This window comes from Pristis pectinata, chromosome 21 (genome assembly GCF_009764475.1).
Source record: "Pristis pectinata isolate sPriPec2 chromosome 21, sPriPec2.1.pri, whole genome shotgun sequence".
NCBI classification, from domain to species: Eukaryota; Metazoa; Chordata; class Chondrichthyes; order Rhinopristiformes; family Pristidae; genus Pristis; species Pristis pectinata.
In genome coordinates, this window is record NC_067425.1 from 24,914,232 (window position 1) to 24,939,041 (window position 24,810).

The window sequence follows — 24,810 nt, forward strand, 5'->3', positions numbered from 1 at the left end:
AAAGAGGTGGCAAAGTTATCACACTTTGGAAAGTTATATTAGAATAAAAAGATACTGTGACAGTTTTAAAAACAAATATGGAATGGCAAACTAGTGAATAAATACTTTGTGTTAGTCTTAGCACTAGGATAAAAACCTGATATTCCTAGTAACTAGGAATGAATCAAGGTCCAAGTTTACGGAAATTGTATTAGAGAAAGTAATCTGGTAAATCTTGTGGGTCTAATGGTTTCCATCATGGAATTTTAAAGAAAGCAGGTAAAGAAATTGTAGATACTTCAGCTGTAATATTCCAGATTTACTGGATTATGGAAATGTCCCTTTAAATTCATAATTTCAAGCGTTCTGTCTTTAAAACAGATGAAAGAGAGGAGTCAAGAAATTGTAGGCCATCTGGATGAACATATATTGTGAGGAGTTTATTGGAACCTACAATTAAGGACAGAATAGCAAAGCACTTGCAGAAATTTGAGCTGATCAGAGAAAGCCAGCAGAGATATGTAATGATAGGTCATGTCTGAACATCCAAACTGATTTTTTTATGGAAGTGAACTAATTTATATGAAAATATTTATACAGATAGTTTACAAGAATTTCCAGAAGATATTCAGTAAAGACTGTTTACTAAAACTCATGAAATTAAGAACAAATTAATGATGTCATGAAATTAACTAGAAGGTAGAAGATAGAAGAAATAATAGGAGTGCATTTGAAATGGAAGGAAACTACTGGTGGTGTCTAACAATGACGTGCTGTGCCTAAACTATTCATTATATTTTTTAATGATCTGGTTAAGTTAAAAAAGAAAGGTGGTTGTGGCTGTTGGAGATCAGTCATTTCAGCCCCAGGACATCACTGCAGGCCAGTGTCCTAGGCGACCATCTTCAGTCTTTCATCAATGACTTCCCTCCATCAGAAGTAGGGATATTTGCTGATAATTGCACCATGTTCATTTCCACTTACAGCTTCTCAGCAAATGAACCAGTCCAGGCCTACATACAGCAAGAACCAGACGAGATGCAGCCATGTCTTTAACAAGTAACATTTGCATCACAAAAATGTGAGACACTGGCCATCTTCTAGAAGACAGAGTCTAACCACCTACCCTTGACATTTAATGGCATCAGCAAGTCTTCCACCATTAAAATCCTGGGGCTGTAACCATTAAACAGAAACTCATCCAGATCAGCCACACTGTGATAAAAGCACACCAGAGGCAGGGTACCCTGTGGTGAGTGATTCACATCCTGCCACCCCCATGGCCTTTCCATTGTGTACAAGGTGCACATGAGGAACGAGATGGAGTATTCTCCACTTACCTGAATGAGTGCGACACCAACACCTTTCAAGAAGTTTTACGCTATCCAAGACAAAGTATCCCACTTGATTGGTACCCCATCAACCACCCTAAACATTCATTACCTTTGCTCTCGCAAACAATGTCTGAAGTATTTAGCATCTACAAAGTGCTCTGGCATTTATTGCCCGAGTTACTGACAGCACCTCCCAAATGTATGGTATTGGTTTATTATTGTCACTTGTACCGAGGTACAGTGAAAAACTTGTCTTGCATACCAATTGTACAGGTCAATTCATTACACAGTGCAGTTACATTGAGTTAGTACAGAGTGCATTGAGGGAGTACAGGTAAAAACAATAACAGTACAGAGTAAAGTGTCACAGCTACAGAGAAAGTGCAATGCAATAAGGTGCAAGGTCACAACAAGGTAGATCGTGGAGTTATAGTCCATCTCATTGTATAAGGGAACCTTGGGGGACAAGGGCAGCAGGTGATGGGCACTCCACCATCTGCAAGTTGCACACTATCTTGATTTGGAAATATATTGCTAGTTTTTCTTTGGCACTGGGAACTCCCAACACAACTGCACTGTACAAGTACCTTTACCAGAACTGCAGCAGTTCAAGAAAGCAACTCACCACTAACTTCCTATGAGTAATCAGGGATGGGCAACCTATGCTGGACTTGATAGTAATGCCCAGATCCTGAAACTGGTTTAAGCAGACATACATAGCATTATTAATGTAACAACATCTCTCAAAACCCTCATTAAAAAGAATGGCCTATTACTTGTACTTCTTATTTGAACTATAGAATTAATTACCTTGTGGAAGAAGTGAAAACCTGAACTGCTGCTGTTTGTGGCTATTTCATGATCCTGGTGTACATGGAAGTTGTTCAGCACAAAGTAACTAGACCAAAAATACACACCTGGGCTCATTTCTTGTGAAATGGAGTTGAAATCCAAGGAATCTGTATCTTCTATAGAACTTTGATTAAACCACACTTAAGAGTAGCGAGAAACTTCTTCAGCCAGAGAGCTGTTAGTAACTTTGCTACCATGTGGTGAACTTAACTTTTCCTTACAGGTATTTACCTTAAGTAAATAAAAGATGGAGGAATAGAAGGATATGCAGATAAAGTTAGTTAAAGCATTGACGATTTGGGCCAAATGTCCAGCAGTGAGCTTTGTGTACCAGAGGTTTTGTTATATAGAAGTGGTGCCGTGAGGTTTTTTGGACTGTTATATAGATTGTGTAATGTTTGTCAGCTTTTTAGTGGAACAGGCACACATGAAGCATTCTTTCTCTCAGTCCCTATTCTCCTTTCATGGCTGGGGTATTGAGACAGAGCTGGAGCAGCAGCTTGGTGATTGTGGTTCATTGTACTGATAGCTGCCTGTGGATAAAGCTGCCAAGTACACAGTTGAGAATTTACAGCTGCTGTTACTGATAACTGAATCAATTCTGTCATATAATGTTATCTTAGGGCAGTGAAGTGGGAAGAAATGCCTTTAATTGATAATAACTGTTAGACACTTTAAATAGAATGCTGATCCTGTAGCTTAAGTTAATTTTTATTCTGTGCAGCAGAGGAGTCCACCGCTGTGGATGCATTTGATGCTGGTCTGTGCACAGCCTGTAGACTACTGATAAGTTTCCTGTGTTTGCTGCAGGCTGTCATGATTTCTCTTCAGGGATTGAAATTGTTTACACCTGCCCCTTTTTGGACTGCAGCAGGAAGCTGTGCTGTTCTCTGGGATCTCAGCAGGAGAGATTGCAGTGACTGGGATCATTCCTGAAGTGTGCCGAGGACTGTATTTCTGTATTGCAGTGCACTAACCTCTCTAATCAATAGCAAACACAGCATTCTAATACTGTAACTAGGGCAACGGGCACACATTGTCTGCTGATAGGCCAGAATCTGAGAGGAACGCTTGATTGGTGGATTGCAGAAGGTGGCCATGAAGTGTTGGGTTTTAATGTTGATTCGTTCCAAATAGGGGAGCAGTAGGAAAGCAGGTACATCTCTGACACTGCACTGCAGCTTGGGATAGCTGTACTCTGTGACTGATGCCTAATGATGGATAGGAGGTTGCTGAATAAATAGGCAGATGTGATGCACATTGGCTGCCTGTAAGGAACCTGCTGTGGTTGAGACACAATCAAAACACAGTCCACTGCCGAGACGCACTCTCTTACTATAGAAATTGCAGATTACCATCTTTTGTGTTACTGACGGAAAGAAACCTGGAGTTGCGTGCTTAATGTGCGACAAATTTCTGTTGATGATGGGATCAGTAGAAGCCGGCAGCTGATGCAGGAACTGCGAGTAGCAGACCTCGAAATGGAAATGCAGACAGAGGAGGAGAGCCAGTTATCATCGCAGGATCTCTTTGTCACTGTTGAGGGGACACCAGCATATCACTCGTGTGATAATATTAATGAATGGGAAATGGACGCTTTGCAGCAGGTAAGAGCTGTGTATCGCAGATGTGTCTGATAGACAGCTCTACGTCACCTTGTTTAATGTAGGGATTGAACTGAGGGTGACTGACTGTGCCAGCTGCAGGGGACTGCGCAAAGCCTGTCTGAAGCAGAAATGCCTGGTTTTGGAGGTAAATTCAGCTCAAGTGACTGCTTCCTTGTTTCTGCCTAACCCAGGAGGAGATGTTTGATGCCCATAATTGGGAAACATTGGGAGTATTTTTACTTCAACATTTAATATTTTTAAAGTGCAGTGGTTTCTTCACAAAATATTATGGCTGACTGTTTAAAACTCTAGTGTTCCACAAGTACTACAAATTAATTTTTGTCAGGTTGTTTTTATTTACAAGTGAATTGAAGGATACTGTACAGAACTGGGTGAAGTGTGTACTGAAACACCCTGCAGTGTGCCAGTGAAGGCAGGTCATCATCATAGAGTTAGCACAAAATGGACAGAAACTCAAGATGTTCAATGTACAGATATTTGTCTTTACTCATTTGGTAGTTTTGCATGTGGTTTTGCATACTTTCTTTTAATTCTGACATGTTGTTCACCTGTCCTACTTAAACTGTGACATTTCTTAGTATGAGCATGTTACGCAGCAATTTTAGAGCCCATTATAATCCAACAATATGGTTTCTGATGTAGTAATGCACGTCATTGTAAAATTTAATCCTGCAATTATACCAGCCTTTGCAGCCCAAAATGAGATGAAGGGGAGCTGAAGAAAGCCCTTTTACTGTCAAAGATCGGGCCAGAAAAAATGACTAGTGAGATAACACTGCGCAACATGTTAACCAATTGATTAGCTGCGTATCACAATGTACAATGTCAGAACAGTACTATCAAGACATCTGGGAAATCTTAAAGGATGATGTGTAATATATACTAAATAATACGTCTTATTTAAACAATTTTGGTAATTAACACCGGATTAAATTTGGTAGACCCCTAATGATCGTATTACAATATAATCCTTCAGTATGGACTTTATCAAGCAGCAGCTAGGAAGAATATCATTGGGCATTGATCTGTTACGATTTTTGTTAACTAAAGGACTAAGGAAATAAGGGTCAAGGATATTTGTATAGAATTTGAACATAGATCAGCCATGATCTTGTTGAATGATGAAATAGACATGAGAAATAAATTTCCTATGCTTTTGCTGTGTTTCTAATTCTGCTTTTACACATGTATTTGACAAAAACAATCATCACAGAAAATTAACTGAACAAAAATACTCCCCTCAACCTCTTTGCATTTGTAATACTTCCTAGAATACATTGGAGTTTCACTGCAGCATTTCATGATGGTATATGAATCCGTTAATTACAACATCAAGACAATTAGTTATTCACTACATTTTACTGACACTATATTTGAACACAATTATATTTAGATATTCTTATTGTGTGTCCCTTAGGTTATCTGTTTATTCTTTTTACTTTAATCTTTCATTTATGTATGCACTTAAATCCAACATTATATGCCTAAGCTTCTGGTCAGAAATTGTGAGACTCGTTCAAGATTAGAGACTTGCAAAAAATAGGACTTGTGGGTGCCAAATAGGAACTTAATGTTTTATCCCAATTTTTAACACACTCATGTGATAGTGTAACTCCTGCTAGTAGTGCAGCATCATAATTTTCATTCCCATAGTCTCTGTCCAGTCATATCAGCATTCTCTTGTCATATCGTGCAGAGTCTCCTGCCCTTACAGTGCATTGCAGTTGTGTGCTTTATTACATACATTATGCAGCTTTTTAAACAAGGTAATACCGATGAATTTATGAGTGGTGACGAGTCTTCTTCATGTGTCTGGTGAGAGCACTCCCTGGGGAAGTGTTTATACTGTATCTGTATCTGCTGAATGAAATGAGGTAAATCGAACTGGCTTAACAGTGCTCCAAGGAAGCATTATGATATAGTTATTAGTCTGAAGGTTTTATTGCTTTTGAAGAGCATATGCACGTTCTTATAGCAGGGCATGTTTGTGGTGTTTTTTGTTGAAAGAAGCATCGATGTTGTCAAGGTTTACACAGAATCCTTAAGTATATGGCTCACAGCTAGATATATTTTTATATCTGCATCACAGGTCTTTACTGAAATACTTTCAGAACTATCCCTTTAAAAGTATTCTGTTCCTTGTCTTCCAACCTCTCTCCAGTCCTCCAATTGTGAGTTTCTTTTTCTATACTCAATGTAGGGGAGTTAAAACAAATCTGATGTAAAGTTTGTTTGAAATAATGGATATTAACAAAGAATTTTAATCTCTGCACAGTAAATGTATACCTGTTTACATTATTATGGATGTAACTTTGTGCTCTGGTTCCATTCGGTACTGTGCATCATGTTAGCCAGCATTAAAGCTTAGGAGGCAAATGTAATTTCCTCAGATGTAATGGAAATGCGCTTATATCTGTATATGAGATTTTGTGTTAGCATGCAATTTCTATTTTTTTCCCCTTGATTAGATGTCCGTTTCCACATTTATAGTGCACCCTGACAGTGTAAATGTCTCCATATTACTGCATTTTGGCACCAGTGGAGCTGTTGCAGTTCCTTTGCTAATAGGAAAATATAATAACAACACAAGTTTAGCTAGTGCAGAAGAACAACCTGTTTAGTCTGACATTGTTACTTCTCCACAGAAGTCACTACCCATTCTAACACTACCACTTAAAATTCATGATATACTTTAGCTTTTGAGATAGTGGCAATAAGCATCTTTTGATGACAGTACAACACTCTCATTCAAGCCCTTGTTACCTTTAGACTTGACTATTCTATTGCACTCTGGCCAGCTTCCAACATTCTATCCTTCGTGAGCTTGAGGGCAAATAAAATTCTGCCACTCGTCATTCTATACTCCAAGTCCTGTTCAGCTGTCATCCTACATTAGCTCCCAGTTGAGCATGCCTCAGCTTTTTAAATACTGCATTACTTAACTCCATACCCTGTCACCTCTCTACATCTGGAATTTTCTGCAGTGTTCTAACCCTCTGATATATTTGCTTTCTTCCAAATTTAACTTTGGATCATTGGAGGCAAGCTTTTATGTCCATAGTCTTGATCTTTGGAATACTTTTCCATCTCTCTATCCATCTTTCCTTCTTTCAGACACTTCTTAAATCATACCTTTTTGATCAAGCTTTAGAAAATCTACATTAATCCTTCCTTTGTGATGTGGTGTAAATTTTATTTAAGGACATGCCTGAGAACTTCCTTGGGGCATTTAAATTTTGAAGTGTTTAATAAATATAGTTTGCTCTTATTCTACAATAGGGAGGCCGATGGCAGATTTAGTGTCCATTCAGTCCATAAGAATGACCTGGGCTTCCAATTGCTTGTCACTTCAATTTGCCACTCCATTTGGACTCTGCCCTATCTCCCCTTAGCTTCCTACATTTTTCCGATGAAGCTCAACATGAGCTCAAGCATCATTTTCTCATCTGATTAGTCAGACACTTTGCAGCCTTCAGACTCAATATTCAGTTCAAAAAAAATTCAGAAAATAATTTGGCTTTACACACCTGCAACTCCTCCAGAATCATCTTTTGTTTCCTTTTTCATTTTATTATCAATCTCTTTTCATTGATAATCACCAGTTATCAATCACCATCATTGACCTTGGTCATTTAATCTTTCTTTTCTTTCATACCCCTTTTTCTACATCTTAAAACTTGCTTATTTTTGATTTTCTCCAGTTCTAATTACAGGTCATAACTCTCTCTTCTCGAGGTACTGCCTATTCTGCTGAACATTCCAGAATTTTCTACTTTTATTCCACATTATCCACATCCTCAGTATTTTGCTTTAGTATTATTATTATTTTAGCTGTGCCCTCATAGCACACTTATTACATATGTGAAAGCAGCAAGCTAGCATTGTACTATTTAAGCAGTTGTCCTAAATGTGCCAGGTCAGTTCCAAAAAGTTATCTGCATAATTTGGTTACCAAGCTAATTAAGATCCTTGTAGCTTTCATTTCAGTTGCATCTTGTGTGATATATAGGGCAAGCAATAAATATTGTAAAACACAGTGATGCTGGAGGAACTCAGCAGGCCAGGCAGCATCCGTGGAGAAAAGCAGGCGGTCAACGTTTCGGGTCAGGACCCTTCTTCAGGACTGAAGATAGGAAAACGGGAAGCCCAATATATAGGAGAGAAAAGCAGAGCAGTGGTAGGTGGACACAAGAGGGGAGGCGGGGTGGACACAGGGTAGATGCATGCAAGAGATACTGATAGGCAGGAGGAGGGGAGAGCAAATCTACCGAGGGGGATAGGTTAAAGGTAAGGAGAGAGAGGAAAAAAAGGTAGAGACAGAGACTGGGAAAGGGTGGTGGGGGGGTGTTTGTGTGGAAGAGGTGTGGGGATTACCTAAAGTGGGAGAATTCAATATTCGTGCTGTTAGGCTGTGAGGTTCCAAGGTGGAAAATGAGGTGCTGTTCCTCCAGTTTGCGCTTGGAATCCTCCTGGCAGTGGAGGAGGCCGAGGACTAGGAGGAGGCCATTTTTCACCAAGATTCCAGCATCTGCAGTCCTTTGTTTCTCAGCCAATATTGTAAAACTGCTAAATAATGCTCACTCATAGTGACGTGCATTGTGATGCAAGGAGCACTGTTGATTCTGTTTCATGCTTTTTTTTAAAAGCACATTGTCACACTAGAGGAGATAAATTATTGTAGTTCAGACATAAAACAGGAGCAAATATTGATATTTAAAAACTATTGGTTTGTTTTAAATAATTAAAATATTTATTTTTCCAATAATATGTATTAAAACATCATCAAAATGCTTATAACTAATTACAAGCATTAAAATAGAAGACGCAGAAAATAAATAACTGAACTCATATTTTAGAAGAGAAAAAAACCAGAAGCAGGTGTAATCGATTTGCACCACCCCCCCCCCCCCCCCCATGTATTACCATTCAATAAAATCATGGCTGATCTTTCATAGTGCTACTTTCCTGCACTAACCTCAAATCCCTTTATTCTTTTAAATATCTAAAAATCTGTCAATCTCCCTCTCAATGACTGAGTCTCCTCAGCCCTCTTGTGAAGTGTATTCCAAGGATTAACCATCTTCAGGCTGAAGAAATTTATTCTCATCACAATGCAGTCCTAAATGGCCAACGCATTATTTTGAAATTGTGATCCACTGGTTTAGACACTGTGCCAGGGAAAACACCAACTTTTAACCTGTCAGGTTTCAGTGAATCACCTCCAGTTCTTCTAAAACTAAGAGTATAGGGTTAATCTGCTTAATCTCTCTTCATATGGCAAACCCACCACCCTCAGAAATCAATCTTTACCACAATTCCTCTATTGAAAGAATATACTTCCTTTGGTATGGAGATTAGAGCTGCAATATAATATTTCAGATGCCAAATCACCAGGCCTTGAATCTGGTAGTCAAATCTTCTGCCAATAAAGAATCTGAAGATCTATATCCCAAAGTTTTAGAAGAGGTGACTTTAAGGATAACATACACTCAGATTATCATCTTCCAAAGTTTAGTATATTCTGGAGTTGTCCTGTGAATTTAAGGGTAGAAAATTGACCCCACTAATTGAGAGAGCAGGGAGAGTGCAAAAGGGAACTACTGACATGTTAGCCAAATGTCAGTAGTATGGAAAATGCTGGAATTTAGAACAAAATTAGCAATAACAGAACACCTTGAAAAGAATGTTAGGATAGAGCAGAATCAGTATGGACATATGTAAGGAAAATCATGTTTTTTGAGGATGTGACTCATAGAATAGATAAGGGAGAATCAGTGGATGTGGTGTATTTGGCTTTTCGATGGCTTTTGATAAGGTTCCGCTCAGGAGATTGCTTAGCAAGGTTAGGGTATGTAGAATTGCAGTCTAATACACTGACAAAATGAAAATTGCTTTTTGGGCAAAAAGCAAAGAGTGGGAATAAACAAATCCTCCTTGGATTGTCAGGCAGTGACTAGTGAGATACCGTAGGGATTAATGCTTCGGCCCCAGCTATTCGCAGTCTACATTAATGATTTGGCTAAGGGGATAAAATATCATATTTCCAAGTCTGCTGCCGATACTACACTAATGGGATTGTGAGTTGGGAGGAGTTTATAAAGAGATTTCTTGGAGATATTAAGAAGCTGAGCGAGTTGACAAGAACGTGCCAAATGGAATATAGTATGGAAATGTGCAAGGAAATCCCCTTCAGTACACACAACAAAAACAGTGTATTTTCAAATGCTGAAAGATGGTATAGGGTTGATGTTCAGAGGTGTGCTTGTACATGTGTCAATGAAAGAAAACATGCAGTTGCAAGAAGTGATTTGAGATGGTAATAGTATATGAGCTTTATTAGGAGATGAATTGAATACTGAAGTAAGGAAATCCATTGTTTAGGACCTTACACCTCACCAGAAGTATTGTGCACAGTTTTGACCCTCTTACCTACCAGATGTGGATGCCAAAAGGAGAGGGGTGGTGGCGGCAGAGATTCACTAGACTGGTTTCAGGGGTACAAGTATGCCAGATGAGGAGAGATTGAGGAAACTAGGCTTATTTTCCTGATGGTTTCTCATTGAAATATAGCAAATTTTTACAGGGATTGACAAGTTGGTGATGGGGAGCACATATCCCCATGGCTGAGGAGTTTAGAACAAGAGGTCACAGTCTCAGAATAAAGAATAAGTCACGTAGGATGAAACTAGCAGAATTTCTTTCCCCCAGAGGGTGGTGAGTCTTTGGAATTCTTTACTCCAGAGGGCTTTGGAGGATCAGTGGATTAATTCAAAGAGATTGATTGATTTCTATGTAGCAAGGGAATCAAAAGATAAAGAAAGAGTACCTGAAATCACACAAAAGTAAAAGATTAAGATGGCCTCCCCTTCCTGCATTAACCAGAGAACAATACAAGGTAACAAAACTTACAAAAATTAAGAGTACGTAGAACATTGAACAGTACAGCACAGGAACAGGCCCTTTCACTCACAATATTGTGCCAAACTAATTAAACTAGTAAATAAATGCCAAACTAAACTAATCCCTTCTGCCTACACAATGTTCTTATCCCACCATTCTCTGCACATCCATATGCTTATCTAAGAGCCTCTTGAAAACCTCTATCGTATTTGCCTCCACCACCACCATCCCTGGCAGCACATTTCAGGCAGCCACCACTCTCTGTGTAAAAAAAACTCGTGCCGCACACCTCCTTTGAACTTACCCTCTCTCAACTTAAATGAATGCCCTCTAGTATTAGACATTTCAACCCCGGGGGGAAAAAGATACCGGCTGTTTATCTATGCCTCTCATAATCTTAAAAACATTTATCAGATCTCCCCTCAGCCTCTGCCGCTCCAGAGAAAGCAACCCAAGTTTGTCCAACCTCTCCTTGTAGCATGTGCCCTCTAATCCGGACAGCATCCTGGTAAACCTCTTCTGCACCCTCTCCAAAGCCTCCACATCCTTCCTGTAATCAGGCGACCTGAATTGAATGGAATACTTCAGATGCAACTTAACTAGAGTTTTATAAAGCTGCAGTGTAACTTCCTGACTCTTGAATTCAGTCCCTCAACTAATAAAGGCAAGCATGCCATATGCCTTCTTTACCTCCCTATCAACCTGTGCAGCCACTTTCCGGGAGCTATGGACTTGGACCCTAAGTTCCCTCTGCACGTCAACACTGTTAAGGGTCTTGCCGTTAACAGTGTACTGTCTTTTTACATTTGATCTCCCAAAGTGCAACACCTGACATTTGGCGAGATTAAACTCCATCTGCCATTTCTTTGCACAGTAGAAAAAAATGATTCATTTCTTCCATGGCTGGGTCTGATGAGCATTACTGAAATGAGGTGAAAATGCTCAACGTAGACTGGAAACAAACACAGGATAATGAAAAGTATTTTGTATTGTGGGTGTTGCAAAAGAAAGACAAAACTTTGGGCATTTGTGCAGAGTTACACAATGTACAAAAATAACTGTTCACTAGGAAAACTTAAGACAGATTTTGATCCCTGCCATTTTAGAAGTATGGAAATCTCGCTTCAATTGTTTAGAACCTTATTTCTAACCTCACCACAAGTATTGTGTAGTTTTGGTGTTCTTACCTATAAGATGTGGTTACCTTCTTCCCTATAGGAGTCTTGAAAAGGTGTTTTGACAGAAGCCCGAGTCATTAATAGAATTTTGTATTGAATAATTAAGGTAAAGTATGGCCAGGTATTGCAGAATTGTGGAGTTGAATTACAAGATTATGAATGCAACCTGATCATGTGGAGTTGTATGACAAAACTATTGATGTAGTCAGGTGTTGTAGAGCTGAGCACCAGAATCATGATGGTCGCTAGATATTATAGATTTGAAGGCTTGAAATATGAATCTAGTCAGGTATTGCAGATCTGAGTAACTGAGGGGCAGAATTCTAAAGCTAATAGCTGAAATGGTAAGGTTGCTAGGTTACTATCTGTGCTACATTACATTGGCATTAATTCAGCTCTTTATTATTCTTAACTTTGATCACTCCTCATCAATTGTTTTTGTTAAATTCTTAAATGCACTTTATTGAAGTGATGCAGTTCATCAAACTTTTGATTTCTTTTCTCTCAAGAGAAGCTACTGAGGTTTTTAGTGTTGATTTTTCTGCTTTGTTTTGGATTTATGGTCTGGGTGCACATTAACTATCTCTGTAGCTTTCCAATTGAGTATGTTGTGAGTTGTAGCAGGATGAGTTCCAAGGACAATTTGCACTGTTTCATATTGCAAAGGGGACACTCAGGTTATTTTGAGTATAATCCTGACGTCCTGCTCTGAATGCAGCAAAGGTAAAATTACTATATTTGTTTGGGAAACTCTGTTGTGAAGATAACTTGTTAAAATATACTGCCTGTTAGCTGAACTTCCTGTCATAATAAACCAATACCAATCATTACACTAGCCATTTATTCAATTTTCTTGAAAAAATTTGTTGTCTTTCCTTTATGCTGCTTTGATCTCATAATGTTCATTATATTTCTGAGTTTGTCTCTTTCCCTGCTGTGGGTCTGAAATACACAGAACAAGCTAACCTGTTGCGACATATGGAGGTATAAGAGTGGGGATATGGCACAGTTCCACTTGAGGTTGTTACATTACAAAAGACCAGAGGGGGGAGGGTGGATGTGCCAGGGTTGTATATTCACACAAAACAGTGACTGAACAGTACAACAGGTGAGGTAACAGCAGGCTTTGTGCTGCACAGTAAGAATTCTATTCTTGGGATCACATTGCATGTTTTGTTGATTCCAGAATCCTGTTTACAGGCACAAGGGATAATTTGAATACTCATGTTTCACACCTTGCGTGTGAGAAATTTCATCAGATAGGTGAGAGACTTTGCAATCTGTATCCACTCCCACGACTCAACTATTTTCTGTCAATTCGTTATTTCTAATATTTCTATGGTGGCCAATGAAATTTCCTATGGCCGTTTCTAAAGCTACCCATGCCTTTATTGGTATTAGTTATTATTGTCACTTGTACAGAGTACTGTCCTGATGAAGGGTCTCAGCCCAAAATGTCGACTGTTTATTTCCCTCCATAGATGCTGCCTCACCAGCTAAGTTCCTCCAGCACTTTTTGTGTATTGCCCCAGACTCCAGCATCTGCAGAATTTCTTGTGTCTCAGTGAAAAGCTTGTCTTGCATACCGTTCGTACAGATCAATTCATTACACAGTGCGTTGAAGTAGTACTGAGCAAAAACAGTAACAGAATACAGAGTAAAGTGTCGCAGCTACAGAGGAAGTGCAGTGCAGATGGACAATAAGGTGCAAGGTCATATAAAGGTAGATTGTGAGGTCAAGAGTCCACCTCATTGTATAAGGGAACTGTTCAATAGTCTTATAACAGTGGGCTAGAAGCTGTCCTTGAGCCTGGTGGTATGTGCCCTCAGGCTCCTGTATCTTCTGCCTGATGGGAGAGGGGAGAAGAGAAAATGACCCGGGTGGGTGGGGTCTTTGATTATGCTGGCTGCTTGATCAAGGCAGCGAGAAGTATAGACTGACTCCATGTAAGGGAGGCTGGTTTCCATGATGTGCTGGGCTGTGTCCACAACTCTCTGCAGTTTCTTGCAGTCCCAGACAGAGCAGTTGCCATACCAAGCGGTGATACATCCAGATAGGATGCTTTCTATAGTGCATTGATAAAAGTTGGTGAGTGTCAAGGGGGACATGCCAAATTTCTTTAGCATCCTGAGGAAGTAGAGGTGCTGGTGAGCTTTCTTGGCCATGGCATCTACATGGTTAGACCAGGACAGGCTGTTGGTGATGTTCACTCCCAGGAACTTGAAGCTCTGAACCTTCTCGACCTCAGCACCATTGATTTAGACAGGCGCATGTACACCGCCCCCTTTCCTGAAGTCAATGACCAGCTCTTCTGTTTTGCTGACATTGAGGGAAAGGTTGTTGTCATGACACCAAGTCACTAAGCTCTCTATCTCCTTCCTGTACTCCTACTCATCGTTATTTGAGATACGGCCCACTATGATGGTATCATCTGCAAACTTGTAGATGGAGTTAGAGCAGAATCTGGCCACGCAGTCATGAGTATATAGGGAGTAGAGTAGAGGGCTGAGGACTCAGCCTTGTGGGGCACCAGTGTTGAGGATAATCGTGCGGGAGGTGTTGCTGCCTATCCTGACTGATTGTGGTCTGTTGGTCAGAAAGTCAAAGATCCAGTTGCAGAGGGAGGTGTTGAGTCCCAGGTCTGAGAGTTTGGTGATGAGTTTGCTTGAAATTATAGTATTGAAGGCGGAGCTGCAATCAATAAAAAAAATCTAACGTAGGTGTCTTTACTGTCCAGTACATGACCAGTCCACTGACTCAAAGCTGTTGCGTAAAAGCTCATCTATTTCCTCAGACCAGCACTGCATGTCTTTCTGTACTGGATCCTCTCGTTTCAGTTTCTGTTTGTATGCAGGGAGAGTGAGCACAGCCTGGTGGTCTGATTTACCAAAGTGAGGATGAGGGGTGGCTTGGAAGGCATCCCAGGCCTTATCTGTGCCATTTCCATATACACCTCAACTTCCAGATCTTTCAAATATTTTTCTACTTTCTTTTTAAATACCTTCACTAAACCAGCCTCCACAATCACCTGGGGTAAAGAATTCCAGAGATTCACCACCGTTCTGAGAAGAAATCCCTAAGCACTTTGGTTTTACATTACTGCCTCCTCATAAGTGAAAATATATTTCTGTCAGTACATTCCCCATGATACAACATCCAAAATCAAGAACATGCCTTTAATTAGCATCCTTCATGGCCTCAAGTTTCCCAAAATGGTTTCCCGCCATTAAAGCACTCTTCAGACATGTACACCAATGTAACGTAGGAAACACAGCACCCAATTTCTACACAATAAAATCCTGCAATTAGTGATAATGTTGTGGGATAAATATTGCTCAAGGCACATAATATAACTTCTCTTTTAGTGATATTTTTTGCATCTCCTGAGAGGAAAGATATCATATCCAGATGAGGTGCAGTACTTCCTCAGCATTGCATTGAAGCTTGTGAAGAGTCTCATGGATAATGAACACAGGAGAATTTTACAAATGTATAAAGATGAAGGTTATGGTTAAGAGTAAAGTAGTCCCCTAATGCAGGGTATAGGCTACTAAATTACCACTTACAAGCCTTCATAGTGTGAACAAAATACCTGAGAAAGAAAGAAAAAATAAATCTAAGTAAGGCATTGAGCTGACCAGATTCCTATAAGTATATAAAAAAAACGGAGAAATGAATGTGATTAAAAAATTAACAGATCACCAGAATGTGATGCTTTATGGAGCAAGGGATAAAAAGAAACAGGAACTGCATTAGTTTGTAATTGTCAAACTATTGTGAATTTAGAAATTGTCAACGTGAATTGGAAAATGCCAATATTATTTTAGAAGGGACATGCACTCTGATCGGTGTGAGCCAGCATGGATTCATAAGGATAACATATGTCTAACAAAATTAACATATCTTTTATAGAAGTAGCTAAGCATCTATGATTGTTACTTATATGGATAAGAAAAACAAGATTCCAGCATTGCTATCTTACTTTTCACACATTCTGAACATTATAGAGTGCTTCACAGCCAATGAAGTAATTTTTTGAATATAGTCAGTATAAAAATCTAGGAAACAAGGTCGTTGATTTGTATTTACAAACATGAACTTGATAATGACCATCTGATTTTTGTTCTTAGTGATGTTGACTGAAGGATAAATGTTGTCTAGGGCACTGTAGATAGTTCCCCTACACATCTTTAAAATGGTGTCATCAGATCTTTTATGTCCACATTCTAGAGCAAATAATTTAATGTCTCATCTGAAAATCAGCATGTCTAACAGTATGGAACATCCCTCAGTACTGCATTGGAATGTCAGCCTTGCGTTCAAATTTATGATGTGTGAGTTGAACTCTCAGCCTTTGGACCCAGAGGCAGCAGTGCTACCAAATGAAGCATATGTGATGCAAGAATTTCCTGTTACATTGGTGCTGTACAAGGTTCTACACTGAAGACATTAGAGCATGTGAATCAGAGGCAATCTATTGCTTACATAGCAAATTGGTTAGGAGCAAGAGAGTAGGGGTAATGGTTGTGGGTTACCATTTATAAATGACTTAGATGAAAAAAATAAAGAGCCATATATGTAATTTTGTTGACAATTCTAATTTAGGTGGCATAGTAAATATGTAGACAGAAGTATGAATTTGCAAAGGCACACTGATAAATGATACTAAAAATAATAAGAAATAAAGTTACAAAGGAGAGGGAGGATCTTAAAACAAATGAGATAAAGTACTTGGTAAACTAATGTGACCAAAGACTGACTCATAGACCCTGATGTTCTGCATACAAGACTAATAGTTCCAGATATAAGATCAGATAAGATTTCTTTATTAGACACATGTACATCGAAATACACAGTGAAATGCATCTTTGCGTAGAATGTTTTGGAGGCAGCCCACAAGTGTCACCATGCTTTGAGGAAGGAGAAGCAGAGTACAGGCTATAAAAGTAGAAAGGTGGATGGGCTAAAGTGCATTTACTTAAATGCAAGAAGCATCAGGAATAAGGGTGATGAACTGGGGGCTTGGATAAGTACATGGGACTATGATATTGTGGCCCCGCTCCCCCCGGTAGCAGCAGGGATACTGAGGAGCAGATTGGGAGGCAGATTTTGGAAAGATGCAAAAATAACAGGGTTACTTTGTGGGAGACTTCAACTTCCCAAATACTGATTGGCACCTGCTTAGTGCCAAAGGTTCAGATGGGGTGGAGTTTGTTAAGTGTGTCCAGGACAGATTCCTGTCGCAGTATGTTGACAGGCCGACTAGAGGGAATGCCATATTAGATCTAGTATTAGGTAATGAACTGGGTCAGGTCACAGATCTCTCGGTGGGTGAGCATTTGGGGACAGCGACCACTGCTCCATAACCTTTGGCATTGTCATGGACAGGGATAGGAGCAAAGAGGACGGGAAGATATTTAATTGGGGAAAGGCGAATTATGAGGCTATAAGGCGAATTATGAGGCTATAAGGCGAGAACTTGAGAGTGTAAATTGGGATGACATTTTTGAAGGGAAATGTACTATGGAGATGTGGTCGATGTTCAGGGATCTCTTGCAGGATATTGGGGATAAATTTGTCCTGGTGAGACAGAGAAGGAATGGCAGGGTGAAGGAACCATGGCTGACAAGGGAGGTGGAATAACTAGTTAGGAAGAAGAAGGCAGCATACATAAGGTGTAAGCAGCAAGGATCAGATAGGGCTCGTGAGGAATATAGAGTAGCAAGGAAGGAACTTAAGAAGGGGCCGAGGAGAGCAAGAAGGGGACATGAAAAGGCTTTAGCAAGTAGGGTTAAGGAGAATCCCAAGGCTTTTTTCTCGTACGTGAAGAGCAGAAGGGTGGCTAGAGTAAAGGTAGGTCCGATCAAAGACAAAAGTGGGAAGATGTGCCTGGAAGCTGTGGAAGTGGGTGAGGTTCTCAATGAATACTTCTCTTCAGTATTCACCAAGGAGAGGGGTCTTGATGACGCTGAGGACAGTGTTGATAAGGGTAATGTTCTAGAGTATGTAGATATCAAGAGAGAGGATGTGTTGGAGCTGTTAGAAAATATTAGGACAGATAAGTCCCCGGGGCCTGACGGAATATTCCCCAGGCTGCTTTGTGAGGTGAGGGAGGAGATTGCTGAACCGTTGGCTAGGATCTTTGAGTCCTCGTTGTCCACAGGAGTGGTACTGGAAGATTGGTGGGTGGCGAATGTTGTCCCCTTATTCAAAAAAGGTAGTAGGGATAGTCCAGGGAATTACAGACCAGTAAGCCTTACATCTGTGGTGGGTAAGCTGTTAGAAAGGATTCTAAGAGATAGGATCTATAAGCATTTAGAGAATCATGGACTGATTAGGGACAGCCAGCATGGCTTGTGAAGGGAAGATCTTGCCTCACAAGCCTGTTAGGGTTCTTTGAGGAGGTGACCAGGAAGATTGATGAGGATAGTGCAGTAGATGTGGTCTACATGGATTTTAGTAAGGCGTTTGACAAGGTTCCACATGGTAGGCTTCTTCAGAAGGTCAGAGGCCAAGGGATCCAGGGAGCCTTGGCCGTGTGGATTCAGAATTGGCTTTCCTGTAGAAAGCAGAGGGTTGTGGTGGAGGGAGTGCGTTCGGATTGGAAGGCTGTGACTAGTGGTGTCCTGCAGGGATCGGTTCTGGGACCTCTACTTTTTGTGATATTTATTAATGACTTGGATGAGGGGGTGGAAGGGTGGGTTAGCAAGTTTGCAGATGACACAAAGATCAGTGGTGTTGTAGATAGTGTGGAGGGCTGTTGAAGCTTACAGAGGGATATTGATAGGATGCAGAGCTGGGCTGAGAAGTGGCAGATGGAGTTCAATCCAGAGAAGTGTGAGGTGGTACACTTTAGAAGGACAAACTCCAAGGCGGAGTACAAGGTTAATGGCAGGATTCTGGGCAGTGTGGAGGAGCAGAGGGATCTGGGGGTTCATATCCACAGATCACTGAAAGTTGCCACACAGGTGGTAGGGTAGTTAAGAAAGCTTATGGGATGTTAGCTTTCATAAATCGTGGGATTGAGTTTAAGAGCCGCGAAGTAATGATGCAGCTTTACAAAACTCTGGTTAGACCACACTTGGAGTACTGTGTCCAGTTCTGGTCACCTCATTATAGGAAGGATATGGAGGCGTTGGAGAGGGTGCAGAGGAGATTTACCAGGATGCTGCCTGGATTAGAGAGTATGGATTATGAGGAGAGACTAAAGGAGCTAGGGCTTTACTCATTGGAGAGAAGGAGGATGAGGGGAGACTTGATAGAGGCATACAAAATATTAAGAGGAATAGCCAGTGCCTCTTTCCCAGGGCACCAACGCTCAATACAGGAGGGCATGGCTTTAAGGTAATGGGTGGGAAGTTCAAGGGAGATGTCAGAGAGAGTGGTTGGTGCATGGAATGCACTGCCTGGGGTGGTGGTGGAGGCTGATACGTTGGTCAAGTTCAAGAGATTGTTAGATAAGCATATGGAGGAATTTAAAATAGAAAGATATGCGGGAGGAAGAAGTTAGATAGTCTTAGGTGTGGTTTGAAGGTCGGCACAACATGGTGGGCCGAAGGGCCTGTATTGTGCTGTATTGTTCTATGGTTCTATGCTTCTGGCACCAACACAGCATGCCCACAACTTCCTAACCCTTAAGTCTTTGGAATGTGGGAGGCACCTGGAGAAAACCCATGCAGTCACAGGGAGAACATACAAACTCCTTACAGACAGTGGCCAGAATTGAACCTAGGTCACTGGCACTGTTATAGCATGACAGTAACCGCTACACTACCGTGCATGATTGGTTATGGTCTGTCAAAATTCCAAGATTCTGGAAAGTTACCATAACATTTGTTATTGGGGAAATGCTGTTGTTCAATATTTTGGAAGTAGAACAGGAAGTTTAGAAAATCATAAAATGATTAGACATATCAAAATAGATTTACAAAAGAGAAAATGTGTTTGACAAATTTATTAGAGTTCTTTGATGATATAATTTGCAGGATTGCTAAAAGGGAACCAAAAGATGTGGTATATTTGGATTTCCAAAAGTCACTTGATAAGGTGCCACCTAATCGTTGAAACCACGAGGTATGGTCTCATGCTATTGAGGAAAATATATCAAAATAATTGGCAATTTGGAAAATTGACAGAAGAGAGTGGGAATGTGAGCCATTTTTAAATTGCCATTTGTGACCAGTGATGTGCTGCGGAGATTACTGCTAAGGCCTTAACTATTTACAAGACATAACAATGATTTGGAATATGGAACATAGAACAGTACAGCACAGGAACCAGGCCCCTCGGCCCATGATGTTTGCGCTCAACATGATGCCAAAGTAAACTAAATCTCTTCTGCCTGTATGTGATCCATATCCCTCCATTCCCTGCCTATTCATGTGCCTATCAAAAAGCCTCTTAAACGCCATTATTGTATCTGCTTCCACTACTACCCCTGGCAGCCCATTCCAGGCACCTACCACCCTCTGTGTAAAACAAAAATTGCCTTCCACATCTCCTTTAAACCTTCTACCTCTCATCTTAAATGCGTATCCTCCAGTATTTGACATTTCTACCCCCGGGGTAGAAGATTCTGACTGTCTTACCCTATCTATGCCTCTCATAACTTTATCAGGTCTCCCCTCAGCCTCCGAATCAGATTTATTATCACTGATATATGTCACGAACTTTGTTATTATGCCGCAGCAGTACAATGCAAGACATAAAAATTACTATGTTACAAAAATAAATAATAGTGCAAAAGAGGAATAACGAGGTGGTGTCCATGGATTCATGGATCATTCAAAAATCTGATGGCAGAGGGGAAGAAGCTGTTCCTGAAACGTTGAGTGTGGGTCTTCAGGCTCCTGTATCTCCTCCCCAATGGTAGTAATGTGAAGAGGGCATGTCCTGGATAGTGAGGTTCCTTAATGATGGATGCCACCTTCTTGAGGCACCGCCTGTTGAAGATGTTCTCGATGGTGGGAAGGGTTGTGCCTGCGATGGAGCTGGCTGAAGCTGCAACCCTTTGTAGCGTCTTTCGATGCTGTACAGTAGATCCTCCATACCAGGCAGTGATGTAACCAGTAAGAATGCTCTCTATTGTACATCTCTAGAAACTATATATCTCTGACACTCCAGAGATAACAATCCAGGTTTGTCCAACCTCTCCTTATAGGTCATACCCTCTAATCCAGGCAGCATTCTAGTAAGCCTCTTCTGCACCCTTTCCAAAGCTTCCACATCCTTCCTGTAGTGGTGCCACCAGAACTTCACAATACTGCAAGTACAGTTGAACCTAAGTTTTATATGACTGTAACATGACTTACTCTTGCACTCAATGCCCCAACCAATGAAGGCAAGCATGTCATATGCCTCCTTTATCACCCTATCTACTTGTGAGGCCACCTTCAGGGATCCATGGACTTGGACCTCAAGATCCCTCTATACATAAATGCTGTTAAGAGTCCTTTCCCAAAGTGCAACACCTCACACTTGGCCGGATTAAACTCCAACTGCCATTTCTCCACCCATATCTGTAACTGATGTATATATCCTGCTGTATACTTTGATAGTCCACTGTCCACAATTCCACCAATCTTTGTGTTGTCTGCAAGCTTATTAACCCACCCATCTACATTTTCATATATCGAAACAACAGAGGCCCGAGTACTGATCCCTGCAGAACACCACTGGTCACTGACCTCAAGCCAGAATAACACCCTTCCACCACTACTCTCTGTCTTTTCTGGGCAAGTCAATTCTGAATCCAAACTGCCAAGTCACCTTGAATCCCATGCATCTCAATCTTCTGGATCAGCCTACCATGGAGTACTTTGCCAAATGCTTTACTAAAGTTGATGTAGACAACATGCATTGCCCTACCCTCATCAATCACCTTTGTCACCACCTCAAAAATCTCAGTCAAGTTTGTAAGACATGACCTGCCCCATAGAAAGCCACGCTGACTGTCTTTAATCAAGCCATGTTTTTCCAAATGTGTATAATAGTGTATTAAGAGTGTATTGGACTGGATTGTTTATGGGTATTGCACTTGATACTCACCCAATTTATCATTCAGGGTTGCATTAACTTCTTGCTGCTCTATAATACTGGGGGCCTCCACTACATGGCCCTAATGGAAAGCAGAATAGTCCATGAATAGTAACAAAGCAGTGGAATCTGCCTCATCTGCAGGACCACCCTGATGAGCCTTATCTGCTTGCTGCTGTCAACGGCATGTTTCATTTTTTAAAAATGAACTTAACTAATTATGTTAACTAAAATTGTTGTTGAATAAATACACTTTGTTAAATATACATAAAATTCCTGCCACTTAATTAAGGGCATAAAGTGTTTTAAGAAAACAGAAAACTTAATTTGAATTTAATTTTTTAAATGAAATTTGGTGACCCTAATCAATTGAATGAATTCATCCAGCCTCTCAGCTCTCCACACTCAGGATTAAACTAGGAGGTATAGTCTCAGGATAAAGGGTTGTCTGTTTATGACTGAGATGAGGAATTTCTCCGATAAGAGGGTTGTGAACTTTGGACATCTCTACCCCAGAGAACTGTTAAACCTGAGACGTTAAGTACACTCAAGTCTGAGATAGCTTTTGACTGTAGGGAAATGATGGTTATGAGGATCAAGCAGGAAAGTGAAGCTGTGGCCTATGATTAGATCAGCCATTTTCTTGTTGATTGTGGAGCAGGTTTGAGGGGCCCTGTTCATCATTCTCATGCTCTTTTAAGGAGATGAAAATAGAAAAGAACTGCAGATGGTCAAAATCTGAAATAAAAACAGAAAATGCAGGGGAACACTCAACACATCAAATGCATCTGCATTGGAGAAGATAAATTCACCAGAATGATACCAGAATGATAAGTGAATTTAGTAAGAGTGAATCTAAGAGAACAGTTTGTATTAATTTAGTCTGATTTCCCTTGATTAAAGATTGATCTAATTGAAAGTGTCTAAAATGATCAAGGATTTAGTAGGGCAGCTGAAGATTATATTCTTAATTGAGAGGGTTCAGTAAAAAGGAACATAGTTTTTGCACCACACGGTAGTAATTTTAGAAAGCATTTACTTGCAGAAAGGAGAAAACAGTTGTGATCAATATCCTCCTGGTGAGGTTAGGTTTGTTAAAGATTGATGCACTTCTGTTAGGTAAGTAGAAACAATGGTTATAGAAACGAGGGTAGGAATTAGGATAAGGATCAACATTGAACTAATTGAATGGCAGAAGAGGCTCGATGGGTGGATTTACCATATTCTCTTCGGTGATGGATTAAAATTTAGTGGGATCTTGGCAAGTAGAGAACTGGAGGTTTCACCTACCATTGTGTGTTGAGTTGGTTGTGAATGGGGTTTGTTGTGAGTAGCATCACAAGGAATAATCAAAGCTCAGACACAATGGGCTAAACTGTTTCTTCAAGCTGTGGACATTGTATGAAATGATAGTAAATAAGTGAAAGATGAAAGGGAAAATATAGGATGATCTTCTTGCCAATTACTGAAATCTAAACCATTTTTAGAACACTGTAGCTCAATGTGCATACTACCACATCAAAAGTAAACTCAAAAGGCAAAACCCCAGGCCATTAAGGAAAAAAAATACATGAAACTCAAGTGTTTTGAAGGTTAGCTTGTTCACAACTTCCTTTGAAATTTCCCATTCTTCTAAGGACATATTTCCTTCTACTCTATTCTCAGTAACCCTTGGACTTTATCCAGGAATCCCTCAAACTAATATATACATTTCTGTCTCTGACAACTGAAATCTGGATGGATGCTGTGGCAGGAGGTAATTCAAAGAATCTTACAGCCCATTGTGTCTGTATCAGCTCTTTACAAGAACTCTTTGAAATTGCAGTAATTGCCCATGAGAAACCTGCACTACCAGTAGCATACCCCAGTATTATAGGTGACAGAACTTTGCCCCCATTCTTGTACCCCAGTATCATGCAGTGACCAACCAGTACCAACAGGGTGAGTTGCTCTACCTTCAGTCTGTAACTCACTGTGAAACAATGACAGCCCTGTATCCACCATCTGTACCCATGTTATAGTGACAGGCAGTAGCCCACCAATGCAGTACCCCTGTGTCTATGGACTTAAGACCAGGATATTGGCCTCAGCCTGACATGGTTCCTAAGTCTCTGGAACTGGATCCTGGGACCAGGCCCAGTTTAAACCCTAGTGGGCAACAAGGAAGGTTGGATAATGGAGCTGTGATGCTATCTCCAGTTTGTAGCCACATTTCTGTAGTGCCTTTCCCAGTCACCACACATTTCTATCTGCATGATGATGTCATTGGCTACTCTTTTTAAGCAGTCTTGGGAATTACCAGTCTGTCCCTCGTGGTATTGTTGGCACTTGTTGTCCTGGCCTACTCTCTAGCTCTGGGTTCAAGACCACATGCCTCGTAATCCTTCATGCAGGGGCATCCTGGTCTTAGGTCCCAGAAAACAACATGTTAATCTGCAGGAACTCAGGAGGCCAGGCAGCATCTGTGGAGAAAAGCAGGCAGTTAACATTTCGGGTCAGGACCCTTCTTCAGGACTGAAGACAGGAAAACGGGAAGCCCAATATATAGGAGGGAGAAGCAGAGCAGTGAAAAAGAGGGGAGGTGAGGTGGGCATAGGGTGTTGATAGGTAGATGCAGGTAAGAGATAGTGATAGGCAGATGCTGTTAGGCTGAAAGGTTCCAAGACAAAAAATGAGGTGCTGTTCCTCCAGTTTGTGCTTGGAATTCTCCTGGCAGTGGAGGAGGCTGAGGACTGACATATCTGTGATAGTGTGGGAGGGGGAGTTGAAGTGACTGGCAACGGGGAGATGCAGATCACAGTTACGGACAGAATGCAGGTGTTCAGCGAAATGGTCACCTAGTCTGCATTTGAACTCACCAATGTAGAGGATGCCACACTTGGAGCACCGAATGCAGTAGATGA

The 24,810-nt window shown here is 40.7% G+C and overlaps 1 protein-coding gene across 8 annotated transcripts in view; it reads left to right on the forward strand.

The window, feature by feature from the left end:
• LOC127581347 (peripheral-type benzodiazepine receptor-associated protein 1) overlaps positions 1 to 24,810 on the forward strand; it is a 220,730-nt gene that overhangs the window by 52,263 nt on the left and 143,657 nt on the right. For 6 of the 8 annotated variants that reach the window (XM_052035671.1, XM_052035679.1, XM_052035673.1 and 3 more), the window contains exon 1: positions 3,321 to 3,772. The exons of 1 other annotated variant lie outside the window; for it this stretch is intronic. In XM_052035671.1, the coding sequence (XP_051891631.1) occupies positions 3,617 to 3,772 (156 nt within the window). In that variant the 5' untranslated portion in view covers positions 3,321 to 3,616. Of the gene's footprint in view, positions 1 to 3,320; positions 3,773 to 5,513; positions 5,560 to 24,810 lie in introns of those variants that run through there. One more of the 8 variants, XM_052035678.1, reaches the window with a different exon arrangement.